Source organism: Chrysoperla carnea, chromosome 2, assembly GCF_905475395.1.
Source record: "Chrysoperla carnea chromosome 2, inChrCarn1.1, whole genome shotgun sequence".
In the NCBI taxonomy this organism is placed as follows: Eukaryota; Metazoa; Arthropoda; class Insecta; order Neuroptera; family Chrysopidae; genus Chrysoperla; species Chrysoperla carnea.
This window is the reverse complement of record NC_058338.1, coordinates 21,854,545-21,873,816: the sequence shown is the minus strand read 5'-3', so window position 1 is coordinate 21,873,816 and position 19,272 is coordinate 21,854,545. Positions and strand designations below refer to the sequence as shown.

General features: G+C 28.8%; 1 protein-coding gene across 9 annotated transcripts in view; it reads right to left on the bottom strand.

Annotated features, from left to right (window-relative positions):
* Positions 1–7,221: 7,221 nt before the first annotated feature.
* LOC123293465 (serine protease inhibitor 42Dd-like) overlaps positions 7,222–19,272 on the bottom strand; it is a 28,891-nt gene continuing 16,840 nt past the window's right edge. The window contains exons 5-6 of one of the 9 annotated variants that reach the window (XM_044874305.1): positions 9,116–9,247; positions 7,434–7,592 (exon numbers count right to left, since the gene is read on the bottom strand). In XM_044874305.1, the coding sequence (XP_044730240.1) occupies positions 9,129–9,247 (119 nt within the window). In that variant the 3' untranslated portion in view covers positions 7,434–7,592; positions 9,116–9,128. Of the gene's footprint in view, positions 7,593–9,115; positions 9,248–10,858; positions 11,035–12,350; positions 12,497–14,246; positions 14,421–16,387; positions 16,655–16,902; positions 17,112–18,461; positions 18,662–19,272 lie in introns of those variants that run through there. The other 8 variants (XM_044874291.1, XM_044874292.1, XM_044874302.1 and 5 more) reach the window with 8 other exon arrangements.

The window sequence follows — 19,272 nt, the reverse complement described above, 5'->3', positions numbered from 1 at the left end:
GTCCAGCCGATTGGTTGATGTGCTGGTCGTTGTAGACATTTATCGTCGTGTCGTTATTCGTTATATTCGTTAAATACCTGTAGTTAGTCGTCGTTTATCATTGTTTCAAATTTTTCGATGTTTAACTGCGTTCTTTAACAGGGTCGCCAATTATGTAGTGGGCTTAACGTAATCAAATTTGTGTAATGAAAAAATGAACTGTCTATACTGAAATACTTCTCCATTTCCATTTCCTTCGGAAATTCGCTAATATCTGAATGATTGATTGAATGATTTATTTGCCTGGGGTACGTTGTTGGCTAACTTCTAGCTAACAACATATGTTTGTGACAAAATAATTACATAACAACATATTACAATTACCATGACAATTAATAATAATAATAATAATAATATTGAATTAATTTGAGTTAATTAATTCATATATTGTATTACATTATTAGAAGTAATAATCTAGAATTTAGATTGAAACAATGAATTTATAGAGGAGAAGATGAAGTACCTATATTCCAAACTTACAATTATGTTTTCTAAAGCCATGCTAATAATGAAAATAGAATAGAAATATTTCCCCTTTGTTTTTGTCATAATAGTTAGTCCAAAAAATGTTATCTAAGCTATCGAAACCATTTCTTAATCGTTCATTTAATTAAAAATGTTAAAGTTCAAATTTTTGCAAGGTAATATAAACATCTTTTATGAATTGTTTTGTGAATCCAAATAGTTTATATCCATAGAGAACGCGAAGGATCTGCAAGCCGTAAGTGGATGGTATATGATGAACGAGAGAGAAGACTATCAGTGAGTTCCCCTGTCCCTGTCATAGTCATATGTTATAATCATATGATGCATAGAGATTTTATGCCTGCTATTATATTTGTTTTGCGCAAATAGGATATTTTTGAAATCAAAATCACATTTATAGTCCCCAGCCTACCTGCATTCTGATAAAATACTCTCATTTTAATAAAAATTATGTCTAATAAAAAGCAATAAATGCTGAGACTTCTGCATGATTCAAATTATATTGTATTCAAGGTAATACAGCTTACCTTTTATATGTAAATTTCATTCAAAACGCTTCAGATATTCAATGGAAATGGGGATGTTATTATTTACAAACAAATATTTTACATATATACACTACAGTATAACAGTCTAGCGACCTTCAAACTCATTCCCATCAACTCTTACATGTATCCCTAAAAGCTAGAAATATTTTACAAAATTTTTTCCAAGTTTTCGCAACTTAACCTCGTAAAATAAATATTTTGGAAATTCCTCAACAGTAGTAAAATGTCAAAGTTAATCTTCAACTCACACACTTCATTAGTATGTGTTCCTGATTTCAAAGAATTATGGACTTGATTATCTAACATGGCAAAAGTTTGCGTTTTAGAAGTATTCTACCAATCGAACGTGGATACTGCGATACCGCATAAAAATAATGGTACTAGACCTGCGATTGACCAAGTATAAGCAAGGTCCCGAAAACTGGATAACTAAAATTTCGATGTGTAATCAATATCAATACAGTTACACTCGCAAATTTACCATTTTATTCACAATTGAAATAGTTTTTATTCCGTATCTTGGCAATCTCTAACAAAACCGATTAAAATTGGATTATTATATATTTCTAATTCCTCAAAAAATTATCTCTCTTAGGTCTAACCTAGCCTTATTATAAAAATTTTATCGTATATTAATAGAATGAATTTAATTAGTTTTAAAAATATTGACTTTCTAATCGATTGTCTAGAAATGTTTCATGGTGTAATTTAATATTTTGTATACCAATTAGTTTAAGTGTTCATTTAATATTTAATATTTTTGCAACGCAGTATGAAACTTAACAAACATTCAATTAATTATATTGAAATTCTTCTCACTCTCAATATATAACCCGTCGAATGTTAGGAAAAATCATGCTAGGGTTGATTCGACCCCCCTAAACATATCTAGATATGTCTCTGGTTCCTTAGCTCCCTCAGGGGGCGAGAAAGGCAGATATTTGCATTGTGCTCCTGACGACAAAAAAAAATTAGTTAGTAGAGCCCCTCAAACATTAGAGAGCTCAGGAATCTGAAAATCAGGATATGCTTAGAAGGGTCAAATCTATCCTACCATATAGTTTTAAAAAATTCGAAGGATCTATGAAACCATTTGTAGATGTGTGCGTCCCAGGCGAGATGGTCCCACAAGAATTTTTAGTGGGGATAAAGTGCTAAGTACGCTGGTGCGTTACAACATTATTAATTTGTAGTAGCGTTAGTAGTATAATATGAAATACGAAATTATTTAATTAAAAACTTGAGTTTCTCCAGAAACGGTGTCTTTGTCACCTAATATCCGCATAAGTGTCTATTTATATTTGTATAGGTATTCATAAATAATCTCATATTTAATTAATTTTTTACAATTCATTCGTATTGATTTTTCATACCTGTACAGGATAATTTCTACCAATATATGAGCTTTGTATTTATACCAATATATGAGCTTTGATAATTTATACCAATATATGAGCTTTGTTAGAAAAAATTGGATTAAATTAGAATGCATACATAAGAAATAAAATGGTCATCCAGAAAGAATGTCTCAGACATTCCTGTAGTGTGTATACTATTTTTCTCCCCGACAGAGGCGAGAAGCGGCAACTTCGTTTTGCAAAGATGAGAAAATATATTTTTTTTAATTTGTTTGTGGAATAAATGCAATAAACAAATTTCATGTCTATACAATTTACTTATTATTTTGTTGTTTTATAAATAGATATTAATTATCTTATTACATAAAATAATCTCCTACCAAATCAAAAAATTTGTTTTAAATGGATCCAATTAGAATATTATTTCAGCTACTTTGGATATTTTAAAGGTAAATGTGGCTAATCCTTTTAAAAACGCCCCATGAGCGTGCTTTGCTGAAAAACCCTGTAAAAATGATGTTGGGTCACCATTGACCATTAGATTCTATTAGCCATAGCTTTAGTGTCATCAAAGTGAAATTTTCCAGTGGTTTTGCATCGTGAACCATATATGATATTTATACTGTACCTACCATCCGTGATAATAGAATTTTCTTTCAATCAACAAAATGAAATATCACTGTACAGAAATGTCATTTAGATCACTGTACAGAAATGTCATTGTATAGTAGTTCGTTGAAGTCTTGTTTGAAAAACGGTATAATTTAAATTGACAACGGTTTTTTACCCCCATAAACATAATACAATATAATATGACAAATACAGGATGATCCAAGTTATAACAGCCAGACTTCACACCCTGCCAAGTGTTCTTCCCAGGGTGTAAAAATTTTAAAAGAAAAAGGATATTTTTGTGAATATTGTCAAAACGCTTGCTTAGAAAAATATGAATTTAACAGCAACAGAAAAGGATTCTTCATGATTTAAAACTACTTATACTGGTCTATTATACGAAAAAAAGATTCACAGATATGGATGTCTCATCCCACCGTTTCGAGGAAAAAAACCTCTAGCGTCACCGACTTTATTGCAAATACAATAACGTTATGCAATACACTATACTTGCAGCCAAGATTTTTACCTAAACTATAGAATTGCAATACAACATAAATTTACCTACTCGACGATATAATATTTTCATTATTTTACTCTCCGAACAGTTGATAAACCATATACCAGTATTTGATAATACATGTACCTGTAATATAATATGTAAAGTCACTGGCAATAAAAATGTCATAGCAATGTTGGAAACGCAAAATAATGCTTAGAAGATAATCTGAAAATCTGAAAAAATTAAGGAGAAAAATGCATAAATGAAATAAAAATCAGGTAATGGAATCAATGATGACCTGGTTCTTAAGATAACACACATTTTAAAAAAAAGGTAACTATTCAATGACTAATTTATTTCTTATTTAGTGGTTGTGCGTAAAAACAATCACAGATAAAAGGGCAACCTAACCTATACACAAATACGAAGCCATTTTAACGATAGGTTTTAGATTTCAGTGACATAGCAAAGTGAATGTATATTTTATAACTTGTGAATATGAAATAATAAAAGAAAAATAGCTAAAATAGTAAAAAATTATTTTATTATATAGGCAGCACATTTTCATACCAAAACGTTTGGTATTTGAATGAAAAGAAAGTTTCTGTTTTTTATTAGATAATTACATTTTTACCAGGAATTTATTAAAATTTTAGTTAGATTTCGTATGATGATCCGATAAGTTTCAAATGGGATATTTTAGCAAAATTGATAGGTGTAAAGAGTTGATAAATTATCGGTGTAGGTACGTTTTTTTTTTTGCTGATGAGTGTATTCTAACATACATTCATTACCTTATACTTCTTATACTTTATAGTTGTATTGAATTTTATTAAATTATTTTATCCACTTCTACAATAATTAGTTCATTTAAAATTCATTACATTGTACAATTTTCTTTTGCAAGCCAATATAAATTCACAACAGCGTTCTTTGATAATTTTCATTTAATAAGAAACTCATTTTCTTGTATCTTTGGTTTTTTTTTTGGGTGAATGCAAAATAGATATTAACTATATGTTTTTTTTATCCTGTGTATAACGGATAGACCCGGTGAATCCGATTGAGCATGACTAATTTTCGCATGGAAAATTTATGCAGGATCCCGTTTAAAAAACGCTCAGTAGGATATTGATTAAACTATTCCGATTTTCCGGGTGGATGCGTTGTGGAAAATGAAATTTTTCAAATTTTTCTGTTAATTTGACTTTATTTCGAGTCGATTGGTGAAAATCCCATCTTCTAGCATGTATAGAACAGAAAATATTAATAATTATAATATTAATAATTATAATAATTTTAAACACTTCTCTAATTCTCTAAAATGTAATGCGCAAATATAATATTTTTTTATTTTGGTCTTATTTAAAAATTATTAAAATTTTCGAATAAAAATCAATCGAAAAGATTCGAACCGCTTTTCCTAAGGCCACATTTGCTTAAATTACACAGGGTATTTCTATAATTAATTAAAGTTAACTGGTACCTTCAACTTTCAGGATATTTTAATTAAAAAGAGGTATATTCTTAGCTTATAAATATTTTTACATTTAAATTTCTTTATATATTTTCACATTCTAATTGAACACATAAATAACTAAGGGAATAACATTTAATTAAAACTTGTCCGAAAAACTAAATTTTGCAATAAAATTAACAGTTTGTTTTCTGTGTTATATAAAAGAATGCAAACGGTATAAGAAAAAAGTTTGTTTCAAGACGGCCGGATTTTGAAAATTGAATTCTTATACAATTTAGGAAATTCATCTGGGATCGTTATAAGATGAACTTTTCATGACTTTGCCAGCTCATACATTTATATCTACTTTCATTTGCATTAAAAGTTATTATTATATAATAATCAATAAATTTTAAGAATTTCTCAACACATGACAATTTATTCTTGAGATTCTTACGTACTCATATTCATATCTCATTAATATATACAAATTAATTTTTGAACTGGTCCAGGAAAACGTTGAACTCGTCCAAGAAATAGAATTTCAAATTTGCTCTTCAGTAAAAACAAAAATGGTTTTTTTACTTCCACTGTGACCTTATGTATTATTTTCTTGCTTTTTTTCCTAGCACGTACTGGAAGATATATTACATAGAATCGTTAATTGTTTCGGTGGAATCGTCAGTTTCAATAAAAAAGTCACTTACAAATGGACATTGATTTTAGCATGCAACAATGAAAAAGCTAACTCGCTTACGCTTCTGTTTTCAAAATTGGGTGTTCTGCCACTAAATCTTATATGTTTATATACGAACAATACAATTACTTTATATTATGCAGACAAATACTAGACATACGTAAAAAAAAAAGCTACTTACCACTTGGTCGACCAATGCAAACTCGTTCTTATTGATATGATATTGGTAGGTATTTATAATTTAAAGTAAGATAGACAAACTGTGATGCACATTGCAATCTGTATTTTGGGATACTTACAAATAGCGTTTGGACACTTATGATCTCGAATAAGAACCGATATAGCCGATTGAAAAATACTAAAAGTACTTTTTTATTTAAAACTAGCAGATATTTCTACTTTAGACTATCACGTTATAGCCCTCACTTTTCCACTATTTTGTTCACAATTTTATGGATTTTAATTTTTTGGTGGGGAACTTTTTTAAAAATGGAGTTTTGCCCATGATACTCGCTGACATTGAAACTTTCTATAGGTACAATCATTAAATTAACCTGATTTTTATACTTTTTGGATCAAAATTACCTCATCCACTGAATTTCATCAAATTCCAAAACAAAAATTTTTTTGTGATTTTCTCGATTTTATCAAAGGGGCACCCCTTAAAAAAATTGCAAAAAATCGAGAATTTTTTTGTATCTCCAATTTCGATAAAACTTAGTATATTAGGTAATTTTGATCCAAAATGTACAAAAATCGGGTGCATTTGACGACTGGTCGAATAGTTTTTGAGTTACGGACTAAAATCGATCCAAATATTGCGATATTTCAGAAACTATGCATCCAATCATTAAATTAACCAGATTTTTATACTTTTTGGATCAAAATTACGCTATCCTCCGGGTTTCATCAAATTCCAAAACAAATTTTTTTTTACCGATTTTCTCGATTTTTTCAAAGGGGTACCCCTTAAAAAAATTGCAAAAAATCGAGAATTTTTTTGTATCTCCAATTTCGATAAAACTTAGTATATTAGGTAATTTTGATCCAAAATGTACAAAAATCGGGTGCATTTGACGACTGGTCGAATAGTTTTTGAGATACGGACTAAAATCGATCCAAATATTGCGATATTTCAGAAACTATGCATCCAATCATTAAACTAACCAGATTTTTATACTTTTTGGATCAAAATTACTCTATCCACCGAGTTTCATCAAATTCCTAAACCAAAATTTTTTTGCGTTTTTCTCGATTTTTTCAAAGGGGTACCCCTTAAAAAAATTGCAAAAAATCGAGAAATTTTTTGTATTTCCAATTTCGATAAAACTCAGTATATAAGGAAGGTTTCCCAAACATACCACTTGTGAGAAGATAGCAGAATAATTATAATTCTCTGTAAATATTATAAACCACATAAAGATAACAAAACCTTGGTAACTTTTGATTTCGATTTCCGGGTTAAAAGCAATAACTTCTGGGCAATAAGGGCAATATTTTTTGAAAAACACAGGCAATAATTTGGTAGGCTAAAAATTAGATATTTCTTTAATAATATCGCAAAGTATAAAAGAAACTATTATTAACAATAATAATAATGATAATTTACATCTAGAGCCATCTTCAAGAGTTTAAGGAAATTATTGTTAAAATAATAAAAAAACATTGTTCATGTAACAGACTTCTGAAAATATTCGACAAGCATGTTTCAATAAAATGAATGTAGATGGCCTAGAAATAAATATTTCTTATTTTCTCCATTTTCTGGGATTCTTAACATGCCCCAAAAATAAGATACTATTTTCTTTTATTAACAAAAATGTAAATGGTTTATTCATGTTTACGTATTTTTGACGTCGAAGATAACCTGCAGACAACGGAATTCCAACGCCTGAAAACGTAATAGAAACATTAATTAAAGCATAAAATTATTTTAAATAATTTATGGACATAATTTTCACGGCTTTCCACTGATTTACACTTCTTTTTTTGTGATGTTGTCTCAAGTCAAGGCAGCGAAAGAGATGGTCAGATCAAAGAAGGTTAAAGAGGAAATTGTATTTGACTTAGAATGTATTTTAATGATCTGTGTAGAGCATCTTTGTTTAAAGTATAAATGGGAACATCTCTTTGCACAAATTTGTGCTTTTCAGCACAACTACACCAAAACCCCCAACCCACCCGAGGAAAAAGAGAAAAATAGACTTTTTCTCTTATCTTTATGTGTCAAATTGAAATTTTTAATTTTTAATGATAAAACAACAGATTTATCTTTTAGGGTTACACCGGCTAAGCTTATTTCGTATTATTTGATATTACCAAAGAAAAATACTCTGCCAATTAACTACGCTTTTCTTCTACAGCAGTTTTTTTTCCAAATTTGACACCAAACTAATTATTTATATGTAAGCATTTTCAATAAGCTTTACATAAAAATAAAACGGTTATATTCCTTTGCCAAAAATCTTTTTTGAAGTATTAAACTTGCCCATGTATTTTCAATTTGACTGTTTGCGGCGTTGAAATAAAGGCTGAAGAGTTATTAGGCTGTATAGCAGAGGCAGATAAACAATCAGATACATAAGATTTCTAATATTCCACGATTTCTCATAATAACTTGCACTCCCTCGACTTTTGTAAAACCAATCACATATACCACCTTGCTTATTTGATATTATTAAGGATTAACATTGTTATTTAATATTTAGTTAATAATAGCACTTAAAATTAAACCTTCCACCGACGTGCAAAGTTTATCATATAAGTTTCAGTGATTTTTGTCGTAAAATTTGTCCTCACTGAAAAATTTGAAGGCATGCACTTAATCAAAAATAAATAATAAAAACAAATTTTAAAGCAACAAAATCGCTTTTGAAAACTTTTATTTAAATTCAATTATTTCATAATGTATAGTTTATGTTTAAAAACTAACATAGATAAAAAAAAACGGACAGCAGGTCCGTTTTAAGCTCAATTTGCTGTAATCTGACAACAAAAAAAGGATTATTTATTCTAAAAACGTCGAAATTCTTTAGCTGTTATCACGTGTTTGAAAATGATCAACTAATCTCAAAAGGTATTCAGAAACCACTCAAATAGCCTTTTTTAACCACCTAACACTTTCTACATGTATTGGATTTCTCAAATTTATTAATAAAATATAATCCACTCATCTTAGTCAAGAAAAGAGGTCCTAGAAACGGAATTTTTTCTGAAAATCAATGGAAAAATTAATTTCTGTTATAAGAAAGAAAAGCACTCCAAACTTGTATTTCTTCTACCTTTTTATCAATATATTAAGAGTAGAAATTAAAACCTTAATAGTTTTCATTGAATATCGACCATAACCACAGTTATTCGAAACTGTGTGAAAAAAAAACAATTCAATAAATGTGTTTATGTGATTTAACTTACTTCAAACGCTAGTTTATAGTTCTTTGACACATCCGATGAATATTAAGTTCTGAATTGATTTCTGGTACATCAATATTAAGAAAGGCCCATCAACCACTACTGAAAATGTTCCTTTCTTCTTATGTATTTTAGCTACGGAAAAAAATTTCGAAACAATGAACAATTGCCAAATTTCCATTAAGAAAACTGTACAAAATTTTTAACTTTAAACACGTTAATAAAAGATATTATCATGCAAATTTTTTTTACAGGTCCATCCCCAAAATTCCCAACCAAAAAAAAAAGACTATATACTATATAGTTACACTAGTAAAATTATTAACCATATCGTTCACCGTATTCTCGTGATTTAATCACTTTATTAAAGGAAAACTAAAAGATACCGTAAGATACAATTCATACCTGAGCTTTTACTACATAAAATATTACCTTTCCAGAGAAAATTACAGTAGTTTTAAGAACTTAAAATCAATCCTAACTGAATTTTTTAACAAATAATTATTTTAATTTAAAGTTTTGGTCCAGGAAGGGTGGGAAACTTTAAAACAGAAAATTTGGTCTTGAGGGAAAATCAGAAATATTGGTCTAACAATTTTATAAATTCAACGGTGTTAAGTCATACTTAGCAAAAACCAATGGTTAATTCACGTCTAGAATGTAGCTGTACTGACTTACCCCTCCTCCTTTCGGTACGCTAATATCGGAAACCCTCAAAATTAAAAACTTACTGATATAATATGATATGAATTTATTATAATTAATTGCTCTAAAGCCTTATTCACATTGGTACTTCCGATACTTTTCTCTTTATACTCAAAGAACTTTGTATAGTGAAAAAGACATTCACCACTTTTATCAAACTCGAACTCAATTATCAATTAATATTGATTTTTGTATTATATTTCTCCTTCCTACCGTCAAACAATATGAATTTTAAAGTGAGAAACAAAACAAGCAAACGAAACAAATCTCGTGTTTTGACGAATTTGATAGTCTTATTTAATCCATTCACGGCATGTATACAACTAATACAGATCTGTAGATGTAACTACTACACTGGACCGATAAAACTGGGGTAAGTTTGCTGTTAGAATCAACTCTTAAGATAAAGATAAAATATTAACCGAAGAAATAAAAACCAATTCAAATTTTTCCCGAATAAGTCAATTGTGGTAAAATATACAATATATTAACGATTACACCGAAATATTCTCGGCATTAAGTATTTACAATTTATTCAATAATTTATATATATACAAAAAATAAATAGCATACTTACCTTACGTTAAAAGTGAATAATATTTAAGCTCTATAAATTTTTTCCTTTGCGCAATCTTCAATTGCTGAATTCTCAAGTTTTTTTTTTCAGTTAAACGACTTCAGTGTCACAAAAGACCATGGTACAATGGAACCGTAAACCTTCTACTTTATTTTCTGGGGCGAAGAGACACCCTTGGATGCCTATTGTAGGGACGGACAGGGATATGTAATTTTGAACTGGCTCCCAGTGCTCAGTTAGTCTTAGATTTACATACATCATTTATCGATGCGAACCTTATTTTGGCTTTCCCGATCTTGGCTAGCATAATTTGTACTAAACATGTATTCGTGAGCAGAAGCTGCCTTTGTTGTTTGCTGTAAAAGCTTTTCACACTCAAAAGGAAGTAAATTAATCAAAAAATTTATTTATAATTTTAAAAACATTTTTATTAAAATTTAAAAAAAATAAAATTATTTAAAACAAAACTTTCCTATTTTGATGGTGATGCGTGATTTACAGATTTAAAAACTTTGTAAACGACCAATGAAAATATTCGTATTAGATGATTTTTTATATAAGAAATACATAAACGGTCTATCAACTAAAATTTCACGTGGGGGTGGATAATAGCTGACCGCACTTAAATAAACCCATTGTACTAGAAAATAAAATTTACATAACAAAATTGTTACTTGGACTATTACATGTTTTAGGATTTATAGATGTTATACTACTTATCAACATGCGTCCTGACTATAATGTAAAAATAAATATCCAAAGCCGCTAATTTCTCAGTTATTTTGGGATGGAACAGTTTTTATTACGGTTATTGTAGTATAAAAATAATCATCATAAGAGAAATGGTAAACGCAATCATTTAAATTTCTCACTGCGGTCAATAACCCACTTGTTGCGTTTCCTATGTCTAAACAACTCTATAGTATTATCTCTATATCGTTTAATCATTAAATTTTCAATCCCAAAATTTAGAAAATCATTAATAAAAATAACCATCATGCAAAAAATAAATTTTTATCGATTCATATGAGCTAAGGAATATTTTAGACAATAAAATATAACTCTAAAATCGCAAATAAAAATATACTGAAACAACTCCTCTACATAGGAGTACTGAAACAACTCCTCTATAAAATTTCCTTACAGAATACTTTTGTCCACATAAAAAAATTAAGAAATCATGCACCTTACTAAATTTCTAACCTATTTCGAAAACTAAAAAGAAATCCTGTTAATAAATTTATAAAAATCTCAATGCGTCAATATTTCAAAACGAAAACATCTCAAGTTTATTTAAACCTTGTTCACTGACAGATTTCTTTATTTCTACCAAATATAAAAAATTAAAAACAAATAATGGATTTGTATTGGGATAAAAGTGAATACCTAGGTCCAATCAATCAAATCAAAATATTAAAATTGTTCTGCAGATATAAGCTTAAAGATCATATTTAGAAACGGTAGCCACCTACGCGTATAACCTTGTAGGAATATTACTACCAATGGATGGATAGATAGACGTCCGTTTACAAAATTAAAAAATAAAGTTGTAAACAATTCCCGTAAATTGAAAACAAGTAAGTATACATATGTCATAAAAAAAGTCAAGTGTAAATGGTCAGAAGAGATGACTCAGCAAGCAACAGGTTATGGGCTCGATCCCCATTTGAGTAAAATAAAAAAGGCCACTAATACCTAGGGCAGATGATATATTTTTTATATGCGACTGAAGGACAGTAGCAAGCAAGAACCAATGCATGGAGAAAATTTTGGGCTTTAAAACTTATTTTAAACACTAACAAAGTACTCAACATTCGAGAGGGAACAAGGTTTATATAAGCTTGATTTAAGTGTTCCAAATAACAAAATTTCCACTTGGCATCAACTAAATTTATTTATTTTCTTCTAATACAACTAAACAATTTTGATTGACTAAACAACAATTTTCTACGTATTTCAAGAAAAATAAAACTATAAATTTTCAACACGTCCTAAGAATAAAACACTATTTGTTGTTTGTTTTACTAGTAAATATTGAAATGGTCTGTTTACAACCATACGTACGTTATATGAACGTCGGAGCATTCTTAAATCAGTTTCCACTGGAAAATTTAAATTACGAATATAAAAATATATATTACATTTCACCATCACCAATAATTCTACTTTCATATACTATTACTATTAATCCAAAAACCCACAACCCAAAAAACTTACTAATAACATCATCGTTAAGACTTTGTATCTGCGTTCTAGGCGATCAACATCTTATATAAAAGAATTCTCGCAGTGCGTTCTTTTTAAACAAGCTTAGAAATTGACGGCAGTTCCTAGCTTCAAATTGAATGATATCCTTTTTCCTGTTATTCTTTTTTCTGTTATATGAAAAATCATTTTAGTTTGTTATCCGATACTGACGAATTTTCAAAAAAAAAAAGATCATTCAATTTGAAGGTAAGGGTGCAATAGAAAATTAACTGAGCCTCATGAAAAAAAATCCTCGTGACCGAGAATTTTAGAAATAAATCGCTGACCGCCCGGACAATAAGAACAACACGTATACAAAGTCTCATGGTGATATAATCAGTAAGTTGTTTGCGCGTGGATCTACGAAATGTGTACGGTGGATTTTTTTTATCTACTCTTTGGTTAATTTTAATAACTAATATTCTTAAATTAACTTTCACGTCTTTAATGAACTCCAATTGTAATGTAATCTAAATGTTTTTCTTGAATACCTAACTACAAAGATGAATCAATTTTTTTTCTACAATGAAAATGATTTAATAATGGAAAATTTAATTTTAAAATCCAAGAATTTGGATACAATATACATCAAATTTTTATGCCAATGTGGAAATGAATCCAAAAACTATTCATATGATAGTTAATGAGATAAAAATGTATGTTTTACTATAAATATCAGGGAAGCGACGATCGATCATTTATGAAATTTCGTAATGAATATACTCTCGTAATTAAAAAGAGAAAGCGCAAGGGTTGGTTTCAGGCAAAATCTTAGTACTCCTAAAGTTTTAAATAAAATTTGGATAAGATTGTAAACAAATATATACTTATAATCTAATACAAAATAAAAGTTTTAAATAAAATATAATTCCTTTTGTAAGTCAAATGTCACAGTTTCATCATTTGTGGTTAAAATTTCACCGATACAATTTGAAACCACATATTTTGATGGAGTAGTTGGAGTATTTAATCGACCAATATGTATAATAAACGATTTTTTAAGTAAAAAAAATATGAATGGCCTATTTACTCGAACTGATTTTGATTTTCTCATAATTCGATCTACAGATAACACTGAAACAATATTATAAGCATTTTGAAAAACATTGCAGTGTATAAATAAATTTTTGAAAAACGAAGCTCTAGTTTCAATTTGCAAGCAATTAATTTGCAAAGCCAAAATTTCAGCCTACACAACTAGTCGAGTGTCTAATTTCACTCTGCTCTGTTGAAACATATTCGTGTGAACTTCGAGTGATTTTGCAAATTAAATTGTCATATACGGCAGATTATAATCACAAAAAAAGCCATTTATGTGCAAATACTTGAATCCAAGCTCTATTGAGAAAATTGGGAATAAGATGATTTTTTGAAGACATTGATTAAAACTTTCATGCCTAGGTATTTTTTAATTCAATTCCGAAATAATGTTTCCATTACCTCCATTATCACTTTCAGATTTCAAAGTTTGCTAAGTCTCTGTTTATAGCCCTGAATAATTTAAATGATTTTATTCACAACTTTGGAGTTCATCTAATTTTTAACATTTTCTAGCGATTATTTTTAGTTACAATTTTTATATCTAATATTTCTTATTTCGAAATAAATTTTTATCAATTTATAGAAAAGAATAAAAATATATTTATGCTATGGTCGACACTCGTCCTAGAAAAATGCAATTCGAAATCGATTTTTTGATAATATGAAATAAAAATGGTCTATCGATTACAGTATAGTAGATTAAAGATTTTGGTATAAATATTCGATTTTCAATTTCAACTGTAACAAAGAAATATAATTTTGAAATAATACATGTTTTAAGTGTAAAATGTCTTAATTAATATATATTTTAAGCGTAATGGGAATGGGCACTTTAAAAACCATCTGTAGTTTTGCCAAAAAAATCTATTCGTTGGGTGCTTTTTAGTTTTTAGATAATAATGTTATTTATTTAAAAATATAGGCAATAGTATTTTATAAATAAAGAATTAAAGCATTATGTGAAAACACATATTAATGATATTACGAAAAGATATTCGGTTTTGCAAGCAACGAATAAATTAAATACATTTAAAATAAAAGGAAAGGAAGTTCTGGGAAAGTTCACTGACAATAATTAATTTAAAAATCTTCAATTGTTTATGCAAAAAATTTTATGTTGTTTAAGGGTAAAATTTTTAAGCGCCAGAATCTTTATTTTCTTATAAATTTAAGTTAAACAAGTGGAGTAGCTTATAAGTTTAATCCTCAGAGTAACGATAAGACAACAAATTTTAAATAAAAAATATGGTCCCAGTGTGGATCATCGAATAGGGTTTGCAGGACGATTAAAAATACTTGTTTCAGACGATATTTAACTGTTAAACTAATCATTTCCGAACAGTATTTCACGAAAATCAAACATGCCATACTTTTCCAACAATTCTAAATATCGTAATGCGTCGAAAAGATATCGCAGTACTATTTGGAGTGAACGAAAAAGAATGGCAGTATCATTTTTCGCGCGACTGTTCGAAAACGATTACTTTACCATAAAAATTAATCTGTGAGATATAAAATAAAGCCACTAAAAAATTTTTATAATCGTCCGGAAATTACTCCTTGTCAATCACCTGCAACCGTCAATTTCTTTTCAATTTGTCTACTAATGATTGCCATCCTTGTAACAAATGGCATAAAATTTTTTTGGCATCATCTACCAATAAAAATAGTTATTTTTATTTCAGATAATGAAATAGGATTTGATTAGTAATTTAAAAAAATTTATAATTCGAATAACTAAACAGAGGTGGTTAAACCGAATTTTGCGACCACTTATTTTTTTGTAACAAAATTTATTTTTGATCCTATATTATAAAACTAAAAGGTCGTAAATTTTCCGCCAACTGTTTTATGTTTCTCAAGTGCCCACCTTCATTTTTCATGAAAATATAATATAAAGTAGCGGATTTACTCGTATTTGAAAAACGTTTGAAAATTTTAAAATTTTTTATTCTTGGGAAAACAAGATTAAAGATTTGTTACTATGCGACAATATCGGGGATTTTGAACAAAATTTTAACAAGACATTCTAGTGCAAGGGCAAATAAATTTATCGCAAATTCTCATTTGTTTTGTATCCATATATCATTTATATCTTGACCTGAGAATTAGACTTTCAATTGAGCATTCTGGATATATTAGTAAATCCGCCACTGAATAATGAGTTTAATTTAGCTTATGTTTATTAATTAAATTAATAAAATTATTAAATTTTAATTCATGCTAAAATGTGAAATTCGAGCATTCAGCAAGCACTGTTTAGTTTTCATATCGAATAAATTAACATTCCATACAAAACTAGCTATTACAAATCGATAACATAACAAGCGAGAAAAGTAATAAATACCTAAAAAATTATATCATGTTATCTATCGAATAAAAATAGCAAGTTTCTAAGGAATATTTGAATAATCTCGCTAAAAACCAGACATGACGACTATAAATAATGTCAGCATTTGGGTCGAGGGATTGTTATCATTTTTGACCTATTCTAGGATGCCCATTTAAGATAATTTTTGCGTTATTTCAACAATCGTAAAAACAAATCGGCTAAAAACTTAATTATATCAAAATCTGATGTGCAACAAGTTTTATAAAATCGAAAAAATATTCAAAAATATCATTTTGAGTAGATTTAATCGATAAAATCCATGCAAATTTGGGGCATTTTATTGAAAATATTGTAAACGAAATAAAAATTAATGTTATTGTTATTTCCAATTTATTATTATTTCCGCAAAATACGAATTACATAACTATAATTATGTATATTACAATTTACAGAGACATCAAATAGAATTATTATGCAATAGTGTGTCATGAGTGTTGATGCTATCAAATTGTAGAAATTCGTCCAAGAAACGCAACTGAATTCGATGGTTTATTATATAAATAAAATACAAAAGGTTTATCAGCAATAACTGTAACATCAACGGGAGGAATATATGGCGCCGATGCCGCCACAAAAAAACCTAGAAAAAATGTTTACATTTAAATTATTTCCGATCGTTCTGACAGAATTGTTCTCAGCACTCAGCTTGTACTGTAATATAAAGCCCACGTAAGAAAGCGATCGTAGAAATCTATCTCCAAGCAAAAAATAGCACGAAAATTGCATCCATCCAATTTTAGAGCATATTATTGTAAATTTTGTAAACGAAATAAAAAATTAATGTTATTGTTGTTTCCAATTTATTATTATTTGCCCAAAATACGAATTATATAATTATTAAAATTTACAGAGATATCAAATAGAATTATTGTGCTATATAGTAAGCGATGAGTGTTGATGTTATTAAATTGTTGAAATTCGTCCAATAAACACAGCTGCATTTGATGGTTTGTTATACAAATAAAATACAAAAGGTTTATCAGCAATAACTGTGACATCATCAGGAGGAATGAATAACGATTCTACCACAATAAGACCTAGAAAAAACGTTTAGATTAAAATTATTTCGGATCGTTCGGAAATGTTTTCAGCTTGAACTGCAATATAAATCATACAAGAAAATTTATATGAAGTCAACCTTGACGCAAAAACTGGTAGCACGAAAATTGTACAAGCCATGTAGGCTTTGACCAATATAAATGTGACTTTTGCAAAATGAAAGGCACTCTTGTACGTACGGCGCACTCTTACAAACTTGATTGCGCATTCTTTTCTTCGCTGAATGTGGAAACTGATATTTTGGAATAACTTCTATACGTGTGTCACTGAAATGCTTCTAAACGGCGGGACTGATTTTGATTAAATTTTACATGTGTTTGAATGGATTCCTTGGATGATTTAGATTCACATGATGATGATAACGTAGCATTAAAGACGCGAACCCATAAGATTTAACCGTACCAAAAATCATAGAAGAAATTCAGCATTTAGTAGAAATCACTTATGAAGAAATAGAAAAGAATCACTCAAGCAATAGTTACATAATCAATCAAGAAATACAGATTTGCTCAAAATGGTTATATCACTTATATTTGTTTTTAGTATCCTTTTTAACAGACTGATGTCAAACTGTTAAACAAAGTTCGTGGTAACATCTTATTGAAAAATCCTGTACACTAATCAGTGAAGAAATACAGCATTTAGAAGAAATTTCTTAAAAATTATTCTATTAGTCACTCAAACAATAAATATTAGTCACTCAAACCATAAAAACAGCCCCATCGAGAATCAAAACAATATTTGGTTAATATTGATAATTGGTAAATAACCTGGTAGTCTAAATTGAAACTACTGTAAACGGGTCCACTTCTTGTTTTAACTATTGTACATCGAATTATTATCGCCAATTACCATTCCCAGTTATCTGACTTGAATTTAAATATATTTTTATTGGCCTTTACAAAACATTCACACTTATCCAAGAGTTTTTGTAAACGTTTTAGGTCGATTTCACCAAAAATATAATTATCTCATAGATTTGTGCTCCCGTCTCTAAATCTAATAATGCTCACCGTCGATGAATCACCTCTTGGGCCCCGCATCACAGTCGCGTTTCGAAGAGGAGAAAAGTGTATCAAATCGCGTTATAAACAGCACGCTGAGCAGTTGGGAATATTCAAGGCTTAACACATCATCTCTGCCCAGCTTTGACTGTTAATGCCTTGTCCTAACCAACGTAAACATATTTTGAAAATTTCAATTTCTAAAATCGGACCTATTACAATAACTTCCTATACTGGGAAGTTAATTACAATGATGATATAAATCAGATTTAATATTTATTTACGAATAATCATGAAGGACCATGCAAAAGAAATAAAAATGAATGACTTTGTTATTTGTAATTTATTACCCCAAAATACTAGTTCTTACTTATTACATAGTATGTACTCAAATTATCAAAATTTTGAAATTCGTCCAATAAAAGAAGCCAAATTTAATTGTTTGTTATATAAATAAAATATAAAAGGTTTATCAGCATTAACTTCGGCGTCAGGACGAACAAGCGATATAAACACGGTGTGAACTGAAAAAAATGGTAATTTAAAATTAGGTGTAACGTAAAACAGAAGAATTTTTATCTAATCACATAAATAATTTCAGAAAGTGAAGAAAAAAATAATAAAAAATACAAAATCTGGCCCAAGTTGTTTAAAGTTAATAATTTTTCCCGATTAGTCGATCGACTAAATGTTTCTTTTTTACATAAAAAGCTCAGCCATCCATCAACCATTAGGGTAGGCCACTTTTCTACCCTAATTTTCACAAACGCCATAACATCAAAGCACTTCTGAAAGATGCCCAACCCCAATCATCGCAGGCCAAAAAATAACATACACACCCCACAACGAGATCCAAAACTTCATCAACACAATTGTTCCTACTCCTGACGGGAAGAACAAGCACAAAAGTTATTTTTAGTCGAATTTCTTTTTCGTTCATTAAGTACTCATTATTACATTTATTTATTTCTTAATTAAATTATTCGAATAATTTTTTTAAAGATCTTTAAAAAAATTGTTTATAATTATATTTCATCTAAAAATAAATAGGGAGACGCCTAAATAATGCCTCATCAAAACTATAAATATGTATCTAAAACTATAAATCTATATAAATCGGAATTTCGGATTCAAA